The sequence below is a fragment of the Salmo salar genome, chromosome ssa06 (genome assembly GCF_905237065.1).
Source record: "Salmo salar chromosome ssa06, Ssal_v3.1, whole genome shotgun sequence".
Taxonomy (NCBI): Eukaryota; Metazoa; Chordata; class Actinopteri; order Salmoniformes; family Salmonidae; genus Salmo; species Salmo salar.
The window spans coordinates 83,714,634-83,735,294 of NC_059447.1; the positions used below are offsets into that span (position 1 = coordinate 83,714,634).

The 20,661-nt window shown below is 43.8% G+C and overlaps 2 protein-coding genes across 2 annotated transcripts in view; one reads left to right on the forward strand and one right to left on the reverse strand.

The window, feature by feature from the left end:
• The first annotated feature begins 3,515 nt into the window (after positions 1-3,515).
• On the forward strand, positions 3,516-4,838 carry LOC123743338 (pollen-specific leucine-rich repeat extensin-like protein 3). The gene has a single exon (XM_045719534.1). The coding sequence runs from the start codon at positions 3,516-3,518 to the stop codon at positions 4,836-4,838; it is 1,323 nt and encodes a 440-aa protein (XP_045575490.1).
• Positions 4,839-10,359: 5,521 nt separating this feature from the next.
• LOC106608239 (neurexin-3b) overlaps positions 10,360-20,661 on the reverse strand; it is a 607,554-nt gene continuing 597,252 nt past the window's right edge. Inside the window, 2 exon segments of the mRNA XM_045721094.1 lie at positions 10,360-13,060; positions 13,062-13,168. Coding sequence (XP_045577050.1) covers positions 12,167-13,060; positions 13,062-13,168 — 1,001 coding nt within the window. The 3' untranslated portion in view covers positions 10,360-12,166.

Below are 20,661 nucleotides of genomic sequence, written 5' to 3' on the forward strand. Positions count from 1 at the left end.
GTTTCAGTGGGAAAATGCTCACCTTAAATGGCCACTGGCATGATGGAGAAGTGTTTCAACAATACCGGGCAGTAGGCAGACAGCGTGTATGGCGTCGTGTGGGCAAGCGATTTGCTGATGTCAAATCAGAGTGCCCCATGGTGGAGGTGGGGTGATGGTATGGGCAGGCATAAGCTTCAGACAACGAACACAATTGCATTTTATCAATGGCAATTTGAATGCACAGAGATACCGTGATGAGATCCTGAGGCCTATTGTCGTGAAATTCATCCGCCGCCATCGCCTCATATTTCAGCATGATGTTGATGCACAGCCCCATGTCACAAGGATCTGTACACAATTCTTGGAAGCTGAAAATGTCGCAATTCTTCCATGGCCTGCATACTCACCAGACATTTCACCCATTGAGCATGTTTGGGATCCTCTGGATCGACATGTATGACAGCGTGTTCCAACTTCGCACAGCCATTGAAGAGGAGCGGGACAACATTCCACAGGCCACAATCAACAGCCTGATCAACTCTATGCGAAGGAGATGTGTCACACTGCATGAGGAAAATGGTTACACCAGATACTGACTGGTTTTCTGATCCATGACCCTACCTTTCTTTAAAGGTATCTGTGACCAACAGAAGCATATATGTATTCCCAGTCATGTGAAATCGATAGATTAGGGCCTAATGAATTTATTTCATTTGACAGATTTCTTGATATGAACTGTAGCTAAGTAAAATCTTAAATTGTTGCGTGTTGCATTTATATTTTTGTTCAGTGTAAATTCATTTTTGTTATTTTAAGCAGCTACAGTAAAGGTAATTCAAGCAAGTCGGTAGGTCATTTTGTTTTGTTGTGAAAGAATCTGACTGACTTTTCCTGTAATTTGTCTTTCCCAGACACCTTATGTTAAATAGTTGACTGCAGAGTAAGTAGTCTTCATTTGCATATGTGTGAAAAACAAACACCTATCTGGTCAGAGCTAAGCTAACTGACAGTAAATTCTATTAATTAAATTAAAGGATATTCAAAACAGGGATACATTCAAATCAATTCCGAATTAATTATTGAAGGTTCTTCTTTCTCTCCATTAAATCAGAGTGAACAGAGATCATATCATTACAGCTGTGTTGTCCTGAATGATGAGATCATTACAGCTGTGTTGTCCTGAATGATGAGATCATTACAGCTGTGTTGTCCTGAACGATGAGGTCATTACAGCTGTGTTGTCCTGAATGATGAGGTCATTACAGCTGTGTTGTCCTGAACGATGAGGTCATTAAAGCTGTGTTGTCCTGAATGATGAGGTCATTACAGCTGTGTTGTCCTGAATTATGAGGTCATTACAGCTGTGTTGTCCTGAATGATGAGGTCATTACAGCTGTGTTGTCCTGAACGATGAGGTCATTACAGCTGTGTTGTCCTGAACGATGAGGTCATTACAGCTGTGTTGTCCTGAACGATGAAGTCATTACAACTGTGTTGTCCTGAACGATGAGGTCATTACAGCTGTATTGCCCTGAATGACGAGGTCATTACAGCTGTGTCGTCCTGAATAACGAGGTCATTACAGCTGTGTTGTCCTAAATGATTATACACCAGAGTCTTTAACACTGCCAGCTAGTGACTGACAGTGAACACAAACACACACACAAACGCACACACACTGTAATGTATGCACACACAAAAACACGCACCCGTGTGAACACAGACATACACTGAAATGCACACACTCTGTAGTGTGCACACATACACTGAAACACATACACACACATACTGTAATGCATACCCACATATACACAAAATTGGGCCATAGCATTGCAGGACTCCACTAAGCCAAGCTCCATAGCATACTGCAGCGCCAAACGGGCCATTTAAGCATTAAGACCTGAGGAGGTGTGGTATATGGCCAATATACCATGGCTGAGGGCTGTTCTTATGCACAACGCAATGCGGAATGCCTGGATACAGCCCTTAGCTGTGGTATATTGGCTATATACCACAAACCCCTGAGGTGCCTTAAATGTTTTGTCATACCTGTGGTATACGGTCTGATATACAGGCTGTTATATCAAGGCTGTATCACATCCAGCTGTGATTGGGAGTCCCATAGGGCGGCGCACAATTGGCCCAGCGTCGTCCGGGTTTGGTCGGGGTAGGCCGTCATTGTAAATAAGAATTTGTTCTTAACTGACTTGCCTAGTTAAATAAAGGTAAAATTTAAAAATATACCACGGCTGTCAGCCAATCAGCATTCAGTGCTCGACCCACCCAGTATATAATTGTAAATACACCAGCCCTCTGTTGTTGTTACTTGCTGCCTCTCATTGGAATCACATATTGGAAGGGTGTATAGTACTGAATTACAGCCTGGGCTGTTATACTGTCATGGTGCTGCTGGCGTAAGCCTTTGCAGCATAGTACAGCCCGGAGTGCTCCCATCAGAACAGACCTATTTGGCTTACGTTACAAACCCACTATATCAGACAGGCTTGTTGTGCTGCATTACCTTAAGCCCCCCTGGCTGCAGGGCTGAGCTGGGAGTGTATTGTATTAAATGCTGACGCATGTGAGTGAGTGGGTTACTGTATCGTCTCGTATACCCGACTCTAGGCAACAGCAGTGTATGCCTTAGCGTTGGATACACTGTGGAAGGCAAACGCCTGCCTAAGGAGACTAGTTAATGCCGGCTGCAGCTCACTGCTACAGTATGTACGTGGGCCCTGCTTTCCCCATGCCATCAGTCAGTCAGTCAGTCAGTCAGTCAGTCAGTCAGTCTGTCTGTCTGTCTGTCTGTCTGTCTGTCTGTCTGTCTGTCTGTCTGTCTGTCTGTCTGTCTGTCTGTCTGTCTGTCTGTCTGTCTGTCTGTCTGTCTGTCTGTCTGTCTGTCTGTCTGTCTGTCTGTCTGTCTGTGGGCCAGGTTGGGCCTTGGGAGACTGAAGCTGGGTCTGGAATGCTTATTGCTTCATTTGGTTGAACTCAGCCTGTCAGCCACACACGAACATAGCATGATAGTTTGGCTGCAGATCACATACACACACACACACACACACACACATACACACAAGAGAGAACACACCCATGTCAATCCCTGGGCTTCACATTTTTTACCTGTCTCTCTCTCTTTCTGCACAGTGGAGCAGCAATACCAATCTCATTTTGGCTGACATGGTCGTTTAAACTCACTCTAGGTCTCACCTTCACTCAAACGCTGTTTGTCAGAAATCTGAAGTCAGATTGTTTGTGTGTTATTTCAGGTCTGTTAATGTTACATAGCTGTAGCTCAAGTAGTGTGTTGTATATGCTTGGGATATTTTGTAAATAGTCTACTTACCATTCACTTAGTCCTCCTGCTTTATATATTAATACAGACGACTTTTGCCATTATTCAGACTAGTGCAGATGTTTGACTAGAATTATATTACTAAAAAAATAAATGCCCCAAAGAAGTCTGCATCAATTCTGCAGAGTAAGAGAACGGGGCTCCAAAACCTGCACGTTATTCCCTACTCCGTACCTAGATGGCACTGTGTTCACTACTTACAACACAGTACACCACCAGCCACTACACCACCAGCCACTACACCACCAGCCACTACACAGTATACCACCAGCTAGTACACAGTATACCACCAGCCAGTACACCACCAGCCAGTACACCACCAGTCAGTACACAGTATACCACCAGCCAGTACACCACCAGCCAGTACACCACCAGCCACTACACCACCAGCCACTACACCACCAGCCACTACACAGTATACCATCAGCCAGTACACAGTATACCACCAGCCAGTACACCACCAGCCAGTACACCACCAGCCAGTACACCACCAGCCAGTACACCCACCAGCCAGTACACAGTATACCACCAGCCAGTACACAGTACACCACCAGCCAGTACACAGTACACCACCAGCCAGCCACTATACAACCAGCCAGTGCACAGTACACCACCAGCCAGCCACTATACCACCAGCCAGTGCACCACCACCCAGCCAGTACACCACCAGCCGGCCACTATACCACCAGCCAGTGCACCACCACCCAGCCAGTACACCACCAGCCAGCCACTATACCACCAGCCAGCCACTATACCACCAGCCAGCCACTATACCACCAGCCAGCCACTGTACCACCAGCCAGCCACTATACCACCAGCCAGCCACTATACCACCAGCCAGCCACTATACCACCAGCCAGCCACTATACCACCAGCCAGCCACTGTACCACCAGCCAGTGCACCACCACCCAGCCAGTACACCACCAGCCACTACACCACCAGCCAGCCACTACACCACCAGCCAGCCAGTACACCACCAGCCAGTACACCACCAGCCAGCCACTATACAGTACACCACCAGCCAGCCACTATACAGTACACCACCAGCCAGCCAGTTCACAGTACACCACCAGCCAGCCACTATACAGTACACCACCAGCCAGCCACTATTCAGTACATCACCAGCCAGCCACTATACAGTACACCACCAGCCAGCCAGTTCACAGTACACCACCAGCCAGTACACCACCAGCCAGCCAGCACACAGTACACCACCAGCCAGCCAGTTCACAGTACACCACCAGCCAGCCAGTTCACAGTATACCACCAGCCAGCCACAACACAGTGCACCACCACCCAGCCACTATACAGTACACCACCAGCCAGTACACAGTGCACCACCACCCAGCCAGTACACCACAAGCCACTACACCACCAGCCAGCCAGTTCACAGTACACCACCAACCAGTACACCACCAGCCAGCCAGTTCACAGTACACCACCAGCCAGTACACCACCAGCCAGCCAGTTCACAGTACACCACCAGCCACTACACAGTAAACCACCAGCCTGCCAGGACACAGTATACCACCAGCCAGTACACAGTACACCACCAGCCAGTACACAGTACACCACCAGCCAGCCAGGACACAGTACACCACCAGCCAGCCAGTACAGAGTACACCACCAGCCAGCCAGTACACCACCAGCCAGCCAGGACACAGTACACCACCAGCCAGCCAGTACACAGTACACCACCAGCCACTACACAGTACACCACCAGCCAGCCAATATACAGTACACCACCAGCCAGTACACAGTGCACCACCACCCAGCCAGTACACCACAAGCCACTACACCACCAGCCAGCCAGTTCACAGTACACCACCAACCAGTACACCACCAGCCAGCCAGTTCACAGTACACCACCAACCAGTACACCACCAGCCAGCCAGTTCACAGTACACCACCAGCCACTGCACAGTAAACCACCAGCCTGCCAGGACACAGTACACCACCAGCCAGTACACAGTACACCACCAGCCAGTACACAGTACACCACCATTCAGCCAGTACACAGTACACCACCAGCCAGCCAGTACACCACCAGCCAGCCAGTACACAGTACACCACCAGCCAGCCAGTACACAGTACACCACCAGCCACTACACAGTACACCACCAGCCAGCCAGTACACAGTACACCACCAGCTAGCCAGTACACAGTACAGTACATATGCAGGAAATGCAAGCTTGTAGTGTATTTGAGGTTTGAAAGGGCTTGTAACGTTTTTTTCCTCTTTAAAATGTCAGACTTGGGGCTCTATTCAATCAGATCCGCGTTAGTGACATCAGCATAGCTGGAACTGTTTTAGAACTGTCAAATCTACAAGCGGCTCCAGGCATTATACCTAAAGTGGACATTGCCATTGGCTGCATGGAGTCACAATAAGAGAAATCCCATGTAGCATTGTTTACAATTTGGAACACTGGAATTTGATATGTAATCTACACCTCGACTAGGCTGATAGAAATCCTCATTATTTCATTGACTGATTTTTCAATTTGAGTGTCATTATTTCCGTATAGCCTACAGTTTCTTGTTCTGAACTTCTAACGTGACTGAGAGGGGTGTGGCTTTGTCACGATGATCACAAGAGCATCTGCACACAGATTTGACAGCTCCAACGTAGTTACATCTCCGACACTGCCAAAACATCAACCATGTGGGTGTTGATTGATCTGATTTAGTCGAGGCCTTGATTTTTCCTAACAAAAAATGCATCAACCACTTCAAAAATGTCCTTTAATTATTATCCACATAATAATTCACATTTCCTGTTGCTGCAGGATCATTTTCCTGCTGTGAGTAGCTGTGGTTACAGCCCATACTGCTTTAGTGGGACAGGAGGGAAATAGATCCATGGAGGGGTATCTCCTTTTTGTGAACAAACGCGCACACACACACACACACACACGTGAAAGTGAACCCCCATACACGCACAAGCGCGCACACACACACACACACACACACACACACACACACACACACACACACACACACACACTGTACCCTATTTGGCAGTGTACCGTACAGTAGTTTGGCTGCAGAACATTGCGTGCTCTTGTCCTTTCTAAACCAGGTGTTGAGGTCATATCGACTCATTCTACTTGTCAGGTTCAATCATCATCTTCCACAGAGCAGCTTTTTGGGGATTATTGGGTGATTATGACGGAATGGTGCAGGACACTGCTATGCAGGGGGGTGAAAAAAACCTTCTTCCTTATTCAAGGTATTACTTCTGAAAAAAAAAACGTTCTTCTTGGATATATAAAAACACAAATGGTTTGAACGAATGCCTTTACTGTATGACTGTAGTGGAAAGACATTGAACATGCTCTATTGTAGATTCACAATGATCATCTGTAATACTTGTATTAATCTGTGAAGCTGTCATACTACTTCGTTTCATTTGGTGTTTCTTTTGACATTTGGAAAAGAGAGGAGAAAAGAGGAGAGAAGGAAAAAAGGAGAGAAGAAAAAAGGAGAGGAGAGGAGAAAAGAAGAGGAAAGAAGAGAGGAGAGGAGAGGAGAAGAAGAGAGGAGAGAAGAAGAGAGGAGAAGAGAGGAGAGGAGAGGAGAGAAGACGCGAGGAGAGGAGAGAAGAAGCGAGGAGAGGAGAGAAGAAGCGAGGAGAGGAGAGAAGAAGTGAGGAGTGGAGAGGAGAGAAGAAGAGAGGAGAGGAGAAGAGAGGAGAGAGGAGAAGAGAGGAGAGGAGAAGAGAGGAGAGATGAGGAGAGGAGAGAGAGAAGAGAGGAGAGGAGCGAAGAAGAGAGGAGAGGAGAGAAGAAGTGAGGAGAGGAGAGGAGAGAAGAAGAGAGGAGAGGAGAAGAGAGGAGAGAGGAGAAACGAGGAGAGGAGAGAGAGAAGAGAGGAGAGGAGCGAAGAAGAGAGGAGAGGAGAGAAGAGGAGAGAAGAAGAGAGGAGGAGAGAGGAGAAATGAGGAGAGAGGAAGAGAGGAGAGAAGAGAAGAGAGGATACATCTTAAAGTAGAAATAAAGTTTATGGTGTGTGGAGATCCCTCCATATTCAGGGAGCCAAGTGAGTTTACACAGTCGTAAATTATTATTATAAAATGTTTTTTAAACCCATTAGCGAATGTAAATTGTTTTTTTCTGTCAATTAAGATATTAATTATCCAATCTGTTTGGGCAAATTTATGTAATCTATTTCTGCATATTTGACTAAAATAGGAAACAGTCTGTCAATCACAACAGTTAACCACCCGCTGGGTTGGATTACATGGCCCTGAGCTCACATTTGAAGGGCACAGCACTGGGTATGCCTGCCAGACCAGTTAACAGACTGTTTTATCCAAAGGAACTTAAAGTACAGTGAGTGTATTCATTATTAGTAGGGGTATGTGATCAATGTGGGATATTGAACCCACATCCTTGCTAGCACAACACTTTTACCAACTGAGCCACCAAAAATCCACAAAATGGCTGCCTTGACTTAACTGAGAGGCTGAGATGCCTTCTTCCTTCTCAACAATATGATCCAGCCTGACAGTTGAAGACAAGACTACTGAGGGGTGTAGTCCTCTGTCAAACCCATTCTTAGGCCTACAGGGAGGAGGTCAGAGAACTGGCAGTGTGGTGCCAGGACAACAACCTCTCCGTCAATGTGAGCATGACAATGGAGCTGATCGTGGACTACAGGAAAAGGCGGGCCGAACAGGCCCCCCATTAACATCGACGGGGCTGTAGTGGAGCGGGTTGAGAGTTTCAAGTTCCTTGTTGTCCACATTACCAAAGAACTATCATGGTCCAAACATACCAATTCAGTATTGAATATGGCGCAACAAAACCTTTTCCCCCTCAGGAGACTGAAAAGATTTGGTATGGGCCCCCAGATCCTCAAAGGATTCTACAGCTGCACCATCGAGAGCATCCTGACCGGTTGCATCACCGCCTGGTATGGCAACTGCTCGGCATCTGACCGTAAGGCGCTACAGAGGGTAGTGCGAACGGCCCAGTACATCACTGGGGCCAAGCGTCCTGCCATCCAGGACCAGGCGGTTTCAGAGGAAAGCTCATAAAATTGTCAGAGACTCCAGTCACCCAAGTTATAAAGTGTTTTCTCTGCTACCGCACGGCAAGCGGTACCGGAGCGCTTGCTTCTACCCCAAGTCATTAGACTGCTGAAAAATTCATAAAAATCGCCACCGGACAATTTACATTGACACCCTCCCCCCCTTATACACTGCTGCTGCCTGCTGTTTGTTTGTTACCTATGCATAGTCACTTCGCCCCCACCTACATGTACAGATTACCTGCACACTGACTCGGTACCAGTGCCCCCTGTATATAGCCTCGTTATTCTTATTCTTATTTTGTTACTTTTTATTATTACTTTTTATTTTAGCCTACTTGGTAAATATTTTCTTCTTCTTGAACTGCACTATTGGTTAAGGGCTTGTAAGTAAGCATTTCATGGTAAAGTCTACACTTGTATTCGGCGCATGTGGCAAATTAAGTTTGATTTGATATGCTGTTAATGGATTTCTATACATCATAGGTAGATTCTCACAGAGCCAATGCTAGCTGCCTCACTAAGCCCAACCAACCTGAAGTAGTTCGGCCTATTAAAAAGTCCCCTTAGAGAGGAAAAATACCACGTTAGGAGCTCACTCATTGAGAATGTAAAAGAACTTTTAGGTCTTAATGAAGAACAAAAAAACTTGGCTAGACCAGGATGAATGAGTTAATGATGTAGTGGTTGTGCTAGCTGAATACACTCCTTACAGCCCTCTGATAAATTCCATCAATGGGCAATTCCAAGGTAATGACCAGGACTGTGTGGCCCATTTTCACAAACTATTGGATGGTGTAACAACAGGTCTGGGAAGCAGGCGCAGCAGCCAGCCATTCACTGAGACATAACCTGTCCATATGGTGCCGAGAATCTATCAATCTCATTCCTTCCATGCATTTGTTACCACAGAGACCTGGCTATGGAGGGGCCTAACAGCATTCCTCGTATTCTGGTCTCTTCTCAGAATCTGCTGTGCGTGGAGAGTATAGGAGAGTTTAACACTCTGTCTGTGAATAGGAATTAGAGATGAATGTGTATACATGACATGTTAAAAAGGTTAGCTGAAGATCAATCTAAAGATGAACTATTATGTTTTGGACGTTTTAATGGGAAGTTATTGTAATGTAATTGGCAAAAAGAGTCGATGTCCGTGCCCCCGTGGAAATCTGATTAGCATAATACAAAAATCTCCAGCTAAATCCATCTATTTAAGCTAGAGATATCAGTTTTTTTGAATGGGCTGTGCCTCAATCTACTGCATCCACCAATGCCGGCCTTCTGTATCTGCAATGGAAGGTGGCCAAACATGAGACGTCCCGAAAATCGGTCTTTCCTCAAAAACGTCTGTAGCTTCTGAACGGTTTGGCCTAAAAACTCACGAACATGATGCTGTTCTCCGTTTTGCTCTAACGAGTATCATGGGACTCGTCTGAAGTCGGTACCGCAGATCTGCTAACTTCTGTCTGTAGAGTCCAAAAAGTTTGGCTACACACCAATATGGAAAGGTGAGACTTTCACAAACACATACTGTAAGTTGGTTGTTTTGCTCTAGGACACCCACAGGCCTCACAACACTTGTCTGAAGGTAGCCCGGTGCCAGTTTAAAAAATGAATGGAAGTATATATGGAAGTAGTTTAATGCCAAAAAAGGGTAAAATATGAGTAACAATTTTTTTAAAGAATTTCCTGATCTTTCTTATATCTCTCAGATATAGGTCAGACACTTTAAAACAAACTTCCTTGTTATGTATTTTTTTTGTGTTTTTCCATGTATGAATCTCTGGCTTAGACTCTTAATTAATTAATTTTCAAATAAGAAGAGTCTATGGTTCATGGTCTTATGATAGAAGTCAAGTTTTGGACAGAGGTTAAGGACCTGAATCCTAACTCTGTTACAGATTAATGTACTCCTAAAAACTCATTTCTATACTCTTTCATACATCCACACCACATGACAAACAGCCAAACGTACTCTACCATTGTAAACTTTGGGAAGAACATTTTATTGCTGGGATTTTCCTGGAGTCAAAGGAGCAAAACACAGTTAAGTAATGGGTTGAAAGCAGTAATAACAACACAAAATCAAACTGAATGTACTTGAGATTTGCTTAGAATACAAAATGAACAAGAAACAACTAAATAAATTAAGTAATAAAAAAAATGTACTGCCAGCACAAATTGTCATAAAAATGTTAAGACTTCAAATGAAAACTGCACAATAAGGGGAGGAACATAAATGTAAAAGAATAAAACTGAAAGTAAGGAACATAGACATCACAGTAAAAATATCATCATCATCCTGTATCTTATTCTTAGTATGGTGCCAGCACTGGGTCTCAAAAATCTCTGTTTGATCTCAAATTAAAAAAACCAAAAAAACAATCAAAGTAATCCAGAATCAGGAGGCCCTAGTACAATATCAGGGTGGGCATTTTTCTATTTGACTGATATCTGATGTCTTCCAGTTGTAAAATATTCATGCGTTTTAGAAACACCATCCAGAAAGACTAGATTTTCTAACCTAATAATATTTTACTCCTTTCGATTACAAAAAAATACAAGTACGCTATCTCCAGTCTTACCAAACATCAGAAAAATTTTTTAGATCTTTGTCATTTAGTACACCGAGAAAGGAAATCAGCTGAAATTATGTCTGTACAATGCTAAAAAAAAATCCAGCGGAAACTAAAATGTTATGTACAATATTGACCTGCAAAATACGACGGCTATGATGTAATAAAATATGTAAACATATTTGTTTTGACACAGTTGACTGTGACAACAGATACAAATTCAAAACTTTTCACATTGGATAAGTCTTCTTTAGTCACATTGTTTTCAATATTTGACCAAAAACCCCACAGACATAATGACTTTACTTCCACAAACAGAATGTAACAAATAACCGAACCAGTGGTTTATGGAAAACTGAAATAAAAATGCTATCAGGGATCTAGAGTTCTGTAAAATATCTAATTAAAAAAACATTGCATTTTTACTGGTGCATCCCCTCCAACATGGTCGAATACCATCTAGATCGAGGACGTCATGCATAGCAGTCGAATCCATTTTTGAGAGAGGGGTAAAAAAAGCGAAATAATAAATTGAAATGCATTGCCGTACTACTATTCATTGAGCATAGCCTGGTCAGCCCTGACAATGTCTCATCCCTCAAAACGCATAGGTGGGTTTAAAAAAGACACCTTAGCTACCACACACATACCTTTCCTCATCCAACACTAGGTATAGAAATATACCATTTGTATGTTAATTATGTTTTGTCTTTCAAACTGCAATGACTCATTTTTTTAAATCTTCAGGTTCCTCACTTATACAGATGCCAGCACCACATCACATACATCTCACATGCTCCGAATGGCCGAAATGATGGTTGTTTGTTTTGTCATTTTACAGGGTTACAATGGACAAGGTTGTTTACGCCAAGGATCACAAATCTCTCACAGTCACTTGGGAGCGATGTAACACCAAAATATCTTACACTTCCAAACCTCCAGGCAGAGCTCAGTCATCTCGTCACAAGGTATCTTATAGTAGTGTCCCTATCAGCCTGTTTCTCTGTATGCTTACCATAGTAAGTGTGCTTTTAGGTCACAGTACATTGGAAAAATGTTCAACTTGGACTCATTCACTTAGAGTTCTTATGAGAGGATTTGTTTTCCGTTTTAAATTGCAGCTCCCAATATGGTACTGTCAAGTGTTTATTCATATTTTCTCCAAACAGTTATTTTTTGTTGTTGTTGGGAATGGTTGATGTATAGTATTCTTTGTCTTTATACATAGTATTCTTTGTCCTTGTCTTTCGGTCTCTTGCCGCTGGATCCCTTGGCGCCACTGCCCCCGCTGGGTGCTTTGTCTTTCACCGCAGTGCCGTTGGTCTGCGCCGAGTTGCTGATGTAATTCCGTGTCTCGTCTACCTGGTAGGAGCCTTCGTCCCTGTTCCTGTACTTGTACATGGCGTAGAGGAGGATGAGGATGCAGAGTGCCGCGGCCGAGACGATGCCAACCACCATTCCCGTTGTGCTGCTGGATTCTCGTATCACCTCAGAGGCCCCCGGGGGCACCCGCCTCACGACTGGTGCGGTGGGTAACGCGGAAGGCACCGTACGCAGCATGGGTGAGGTGATGAGGGGCCCACGAGGCTTGGTGCCATCCAGGTCGAAGGACACAGTGGGTAGAGGCAGCAGGACTATGTCCGGCTGCAGGGCTTTGATCACTTCGCGGTTGTCCATTTTCCCGGCGGGCAGTTTGGCTAGCGTGCCGTCTGATGGGAGGGACGCCTCTGCTACAGTGCCCCCGAGGTTGGGTAGAGGCGGGGTGGGTGTAGTCCTACCCGCCTCTGAGGCTTTACTAGGCCTCAAGTCCTTGGCCTCCCACTTGGGCGCGAGAGCTTTGTAGCCACCTTCATAGGCCGACGTGGTCAAGATCTTATCTGTTACCAGGGAGAAGGTGGTGTAAAAATCTTCATCGTCAGTGGGGGGCAGGCTAGAGTCGAAAGCTTCGCCAGAGCCAAACCCCGAAATCACCATGCCATCATAATCACCATCAAGACCATCATCACAATCATCGCTGCCTCGGTCCGACAAGCAAGGTACCCCCACCTCAGTGGCCATGTGCAGGGACTCTTTTGTGGTCTCGATAATGGTGAGGACGGGGCGGAGGGTTGGGAGGACGGGGCGGAGGGTTGGGGGGGAGGGGGATGAAGGGGGAACGGGGGGAAACAGGAGGGATGTCTATGGGATCCTCTACAAGTACGGGGATGACTAACTCCCCTCCTGCAAAACAGAAAAAGAAAAGAGAAGTTAGAAGAAATGCAAGACGTTAGCTATTCAATCAAACACTGGAAAGTAATTATATAAAACATAAAAAGCAAAGCGGAACAATTCTTTAAAATAAAAATACAGAAAAAAACTAAAATAAGTCAAAACGGAAAATACTATACCAGTGCAAATTCAATGAAACTAGAACCAACCAAACAATACCATGAACTGAAAATAATAATTTGCCAATAAAAATGTATACATTGCATCAAAAGGCTGTAAGGGATGTTCAGGGGTGAGCCAAAATAACAAACAGGCATTTTACCACACCTAACTCCTATGCTTCATGTTCAATAACAAGTGTACTATTTTGTGAAAGTTTTCACAGACAGAAATATAGTTATTGGTGCTGGCTTTGTAGCTCTGGGACCTACACACCAGAGGGTTGTAACTATATTAATTATGTCTGGTCTAGTTTTGCTAATGTCTGGCTGTCTGGATATATGTACAGTAGCTCCACAATATTGGACTGATAAATAACTTCTAACTTAACTTTAATCATACCTTTCAAGCTTATACCCCGATAGGTGTATAATAAATTGAGAGACTGACTTTTCTGCTTTCCTAACATAAAGCAATATATTATAAAAAATATAGTGACGATTTGCATACAATCCACAGCATATTGTATTTTTGTCCAATGGAAATAACAATAATGGAGATAGAGGTCAGCCTGTCATGTGCTTCTAAGGTGCAAAGACCGGGCTCAACTTGTCATTATTTTCTGTAGCTATTGATAGGGTCTAATGAAATGAAACTGAGCTAAATATTCCTACATTCCGAATTTTATTATGGTGAGTTCACTAGGCTCCCCCACAGGCCTTAACCCCTTGCCTTTTGACTGCTCTTATACAGTTGCCACAATGGCACAAAGTCACCTGACAGTTCAACAACAACAGCTGAATGTACTTCTCACTTTTATCAGTATCAGTTACTATGTTTGTTCTTGACTAGTCTATCTATCTTTCTATTCATTTTTCTTGTCCTTTATGATATTATTTTACTATTAGGGCGGTTTCTAAAACATACGAAAGTAACATTCAGATGTCAGTTGAATCTGCATAAACCTCTTGCCAAGGTGGCTAGCTTGTACACTGCAAAGGCTCACCACAAACAGGGCACTAAAAGAAGATGCAAATCTCTAATAAAAATAAAAAAGTAAATAAAGAAAAAAATAAGTAAGGCATTGCAAACACAGTTAAGACTGTCAAACTGAGAGTTAGAGCAAACATTGTCAACATTCACAAACTAAATGCACAAATAGATTTATCCAAAGAGGGATTACTACATAGAAAGAGGTCAAATAAATTCTGCTTCAAACATCATAAAGAGCCTACGAAAATGTTTTTTCAAAAAGAAGAAAAGTATACCATCAGTTTTGTGAACTTACATCAACAAATTGCCCGCATGATTTTGGCAGGAAGAAAAAAGTGTACAAAAGAAAGTTGTGTAAGAATGTTTTTGGACAAGTTAGGTTAGTTTCTTTTTAACAATTTTGATTCATTTTAGTTATTTATCTTTTAGACAGGATGGTACAGGGAAGGAAAAACACACATCCACACATCATGACATGAAAAATAATCTTCACCATTCTGTTCAGGATTATTATATATTTTTTAAATAGTCATTTCTTTTCATAAAAAAGAAAACTGTACATCTATAGATAAGTCTTGGCTGTGAGAGAAAAGCTCCTTTTATGTAACTTTCCCCATAAATATTTACAGTCTGATTATTACACTTTTTTTAAAAAAACTTTTTTTGCTTAACTTTAACTTCGTTGTTCATTAGTTTTGAACTAATGGATGACTGTACATATCTTAACATCTACGTAAAAGGGGGTTTGGAGTGGGGGGGAGTGTAAGAAGGGAGGAGGACCTAGGAACATACTAGGTAGGAAATGACATAGATGGGGGTGAATGTGTACGTCAGTTGCCATGTCCATGTAAAGGTGGTACGAAGCGGCCGGGCGGCATTAGAGCTTTTGGCTGTAAGGAAGGGATGGGGACATACAACCCATGAGCATATACATACCCATCTACAGAAGAGAACAGCACTTTCAACACTGACAGTTTTTACAAACCCTAAGCTGCAACTTCTTTCTTTGCCATGCGGAATTAATCAATTAATTCATTATAGTCCAAATGCAATCCAAATTCGCTAATTGAATAACAGGAAAAAATGTAGCACTGTAAGAACAGGTTTGAAACATGTTGAAACAAATAGTGGTGAGGACAGTTGTATTTTTGAGTTTTCTTCTAGTTTTTTTCTCAATGAAATTGTGAATTGTCAAATTGTATACTGGGTCATGTGTTTGGGGTGGCCAATCAGAGCTGTGTATTTCAACCATAGTTAACCAATCAAAATCATTAGTAAAAAAGGAAGAAATGTCCTAATTAGGAATACTTCACCATACCACTATCAATAGTACTGCTATGGAAATTATCAGATTATTAAAAAGGTCATTTTGAGCAATTTCAGTAATTAACATAGATATCCACATATGTATATTTACATATATGTACAAATAGACAAATAAAAAAAATAATACAAATTGGCAAGCAAGCAATTAAAAGCATTAAAATTCTCACACTATCAAAGATGAACAACCAGAAAGCACACACTGAAGCAGACATAGAGAAGAGGGACAGTTCGTAGGGGAAGTTGTCACCATCTTCATAACACATTATTATTAGTTAATTCTTTATGAAATACATATCTGTTGTTAGTCATTTTAAAACACAAAACAGGCGTGCAATCTGGATGTAATTCAGAGAAAGGTAAGGTAAATATTAGACAGGATATTTTAGTTGTTTTTACTATTAGGTTCATGGTTAATGCGTGCTTTAAGTAAGTTGCATTTAGGGAGAGTAATATACAATAACAGTACAGCAAGCTGGGGTCAGAGGGTCAGGATGAGGTTAAAGGTGACTAGAGGTTATTGCATCAAGGCCTGTAGGGCATATTGCTTCAGGCAAAGAACAATGTATTATCAGACATCAACCATCGGAGAGGTAGAAGAAACACCATGGGTGATATACAACCCACATTATGTGGCGTAGACTGCAAATTATAACATTCATCAAATTAATGTGTACTTTTAGTAAATGTATAGTTCAGTTTTATGTTAATGCATAACCAACAGCCTTCACTGGACAGATACACACAGTGTTCAGAGGAAGTTCCACAAGAGAGCTCAAGGAGTTGGGGCTATCCATGCCCCATTGGGACGTGATAAGGAGTTGGGGCTATCCATGCCCCATTGGGACGTGATAAGGAGTTGGGGCTATCCATGCCCCATTGGGACGTGATAAGGAGTTGGGGCTATCCATGCCCCATTGGGACGTGATAAGGAGTTGGGGCTATCCATGCTCTACACTCAAATTCAGTGTCCCTGTTCCTATTGTGTGGCTATGGTAATGTTTTCATCAGACATCGGCTACCTGCCCTGTTAGATAAACAGTAATGTCGCTCACTAAGTGATTTCAGAGAGGAGGAGGGTATATTTCTCTCTGTCTGCCCTGTATCATCTTGGCCTTGTTTACATCTATCCACTCGCCCCTTCATTCCTGAATGCCTAAAAGCTTTTGGCAATTGTTAGCTTTCCAGCTAGATCAACAAAACCTTTGCATTCCATCCGATCCAAAGGGAACTGCCTGGTTCTGAGAGGTGTGTGTGTGTGTGTGTGTGTGTGTGTGTGTGTGTGTGTGTGTGTGTGTGTGTGTGTCTCTGTGTGTGTGTGTGTGTGTGTGTGTGTGTGTGTGTGTGTGTGTGTGTGTGTGTGTGTGTGTGTGTGTGTGTGTGTGTGTGTGTGTGTGATAGAGAGAAAGGGGCTCAAGGAAGAAAAAGCCTGCCAGAGGACCTTGGCATTTTAGTAAACACTTTGATCCTCTAACGTTAGCTCTAGTACCAGCGTTGCACATTTCAGTGGTTCACCTCAGTGCAAACACTGCACATTCTAATGGGTTTGCTTAAAGAGACGCTGTTTGTTTTGATTTCTCTGCTAATGTCAAGATGGAGTAGCTTTGTGCACAAATATCAAGATGGAGGGCTTTGTGGACCTATGTCAAGATGGAGGGCTTTGTGGAATAATGTCAAGATGGAGGGCTTTGTGGAATAATGTCAAGATGGAGGGCTTTGTGGACTAATGTCAAGTTGGAGGGCTTTGTGGACCTATGTCAAGATGGAGGGCTTTGTGGAATAATGTCAAGATGGAGGGCTTTGTGGACTAATGTCAAGTTGGAGGGCTTTGTGGACCTATGTCAAGATGGAGGGCTTTGTGGACTTATGTCAAGATGGAGGTCTTTGTGGACCTATGTCAAGATGGATTGGCTTTGTGGACCTACGTCAAGATGGAGGGCTTTGTGGACTAATGTCAAGATGGAGGGCTTTGTGGACTAATGTCAAGATGGAGGGCTTTGTGGACCTATGTCAAGATGGATTGGCTTTGTGGACCTACACCAAGATGGATTGGCTTTGTGGACCTACGTCAAGATGGATTGGCTTTGTGGACCTACGTCAAGATGGAGGGCTTTGTGGAATAATGTCAAGATGGAGGGCTTTGTGGACTAATGTCAAGATGGAGGGCTTTGTGGACTAATGTCAAGATGGAGGGCTTTGTGGACCTATGTCAAGATGGAGGGCTTTGTGGAATAATGTCAAGATGGAGGGCTTTGTGGACTAATGTCAAGATGGAGGGCTTTGTGGACTTATGTCAAGATGGAGGGCTTTGTGGACCTATGTCAAGATGGAAGGGCATTGTGGACTCATTTCATGATGGAGGGCTTTGTGGACTAACGTCAAGATGGAGGTGTTTTGTGGACTAATGTCTATATGGATTGGCTTTGTGGACTAATGTCAAGATGTAGGTCTTTGTGGACTTCTGAAAAGATGAAGTGGGTTTGTGGACTAATGTCAAGATTGGGGCTTTGTGGGCTTGGTGTTAAGCCTCGCTTCCTTAGGTACAGTAAACCTGAAGGTACACAACTCCCTGACCTGTCAGTTATTTTCTCTCTCTGACCCCCCCCCAAGACTAAATAGGGAAGCATCGTTATGTACTAATGTCTTCTGTGATGACGTAGTCCTTTAAACAAAGTGGTCCTTGTTCAGACAGACGCAGAGTAATGTTGGATGCGTCAGACTAGACGAGACAAAAGCAGCTTGAACAAAACAGTCCTCACAACCCACCTCAGCATCCAGAGGTAGGCAGATGCAGTGTGGATGATGATAAAAATCTCAGAGCAGCAGTTTCTGTCTTACCCCCTTTCCCCCTCTCTCTTCTTTTCTTCTCTTCCTGTCCCCCTCTCTCTTCTCTTCTTCTCTTTCTGTCTCTCTCTCTCTTTATTTTCTGACTAATCTCTGTGTCCGTCCAGCGTTTGCTGAGACCTCGGAATAGAGTTGAGTCCCATCAGGAAGGCAGCGCGACGGGTTTTAGCGGCTGTGACAGCACAGAGAGACAGATGGCAGACAGGCAGGCAGCACACAGGCACTCACCCAGACGCGGCCACAGTGACTGACTCAGTGGGATTTTACAGGGCTGGCTAAAGATTGTGTGTGAGTAGTCGTTTTCAGACCTTAAATCCCGTTGTGCCTGAGGCCTACTACAGCAGATTCATTCAACTCTGGCTCGGCAGGCAGAAAGATGATTACCAGAGAGAGAGAGAGTGAGAGAGCGAGACCAACAACACAACACTTACTATCTGAGTATTTCAAGGGACATACTGCACCTGGGCTTATTATAATCTACAGGTGCATCGTGGGAAAGTTTGAGCTTTCTACCAAGCAAAGCAAACTGATCCTATCATCTATGGGGCACAAACTAGACATGGACAAGTTTCTGTCTTTTCACCTTGAGGTGAATCTCAGTAGCATACATCTAAGAGAAGCGGCGTTATTTACTAACATCTTCTGTTATGACGTCGTCCTTTAAACAACGTGGTCTGTGTTGAGACAGAAGCAGAGCAATGTAGGATGCGTCAGAACAAAACAGTCCTCACAACCCACCTCAGCATCCGGAGGTAGGCAGATGCAGTGTGGATGATGATGAAAATCTCAGAGCAGCAGTTTCTGTCTTACCCCCTTTCTTCTTCTTTATCTGTCCACTTCTCTCTTCTCTTCTTCCTCTCTCTCTCTATTTATTTTCTCTTTCTTTTCTGAAGATTTCCCTTCACTGGAACTAAGGGGCCAGAACCATGAAAAGAAGCCCCACAACATTATTCCTCATCCACCAAACTTTACAGTTGGCACTATGCATTGGGGCAGGTAGCGTTCTCCTGGCATCCACCAAAATCAGATTAGTCCGTCGGACTGCCAGATGGTGAAGCGTGATTCATCACTCCAGAGAACACGTTTCCACTGCTCCACAGTCCAATGGCGGTGAGCTTTACACCCCTCCAGCAGGCACTTGGCATTGTGCATGGTGATCTTAGGCTTGTGTGCAGCTAATCGGCCATGGAATTTCATGAAGCTCCCGACGAACAGTTATTGTGTTGACGTTGCTTCCAGAAACAGTTTGGAACTTGGTAGTGAGTAATGCAACCAAGGACAGACGATTTTTACATGCTACGCGTTTCACCACTCGGCGGTCCCATTCTGTGAGCTTGTGTGGCCTACCACTTCACGACTGAGGCATTGTTGCTCCTAGACGTTTCCACTTCACAATAACAGCACTAACAATTGGCAGGGCTGAAATTTGACGAACTGACTTGTTGGAAAGGTGGCATCTTATGACGGTGCCACATTGAAAGTCTCTGAGCTCTTCAGTAAGGCCATTCTACTGCCAATGTTTGTCTATGGAGATTGCATGGCTGTGTGCTCAATTTTATACACCAGGCAGCAATGGGTGTGATTGAAACAGCAGAGTACACACATTTTAAGAGGTGTACAAATACTTCGGAAAGTATTCAGACTCCTTGACTTTTTCCACATTTTGTTACGTTAAAGCCTTATTCAAAAATTTATTAAATTGTGTTTTTTCCTCATCAATCTACACACAATACCCCATAATGACAAAGCAAAAACTGGTTTTTAGAATTGTTTGCAAATGTATTACAAATAAAAAACTGAAATATCAAATTTACATAAGTATTCTGACCTTTTACTCAGCACTTTGTTGAAGCTCCCTTGGCAGCGATTACAGCATAGAGTCTTCTTGGCTATGACGCTACAAGTATGGCACACCTGTATTTGGGGAGTGTCTTACATTATTTTCTGCAGATTCTCTCAAGCTCTGTCAGGTTGGATGGGGAGGGTCGCTGCACAGCTATTTTCTGGTCTTTCCAGAGACGTACGTTTGGGTTCAAGTCCGGGCTCTGGCTGGGCCACTCAAGGACATTCAGAGACTTGTCCCGAAGCTACTCCTGTGTTGTCTTGGCTGTGTGCTTAGGATCGTTGTCCTGTTGGAAGGTGAACCTTCGCCCCAGTCTGAGGTCCTGAGCGTCTTTAGGTGCCTT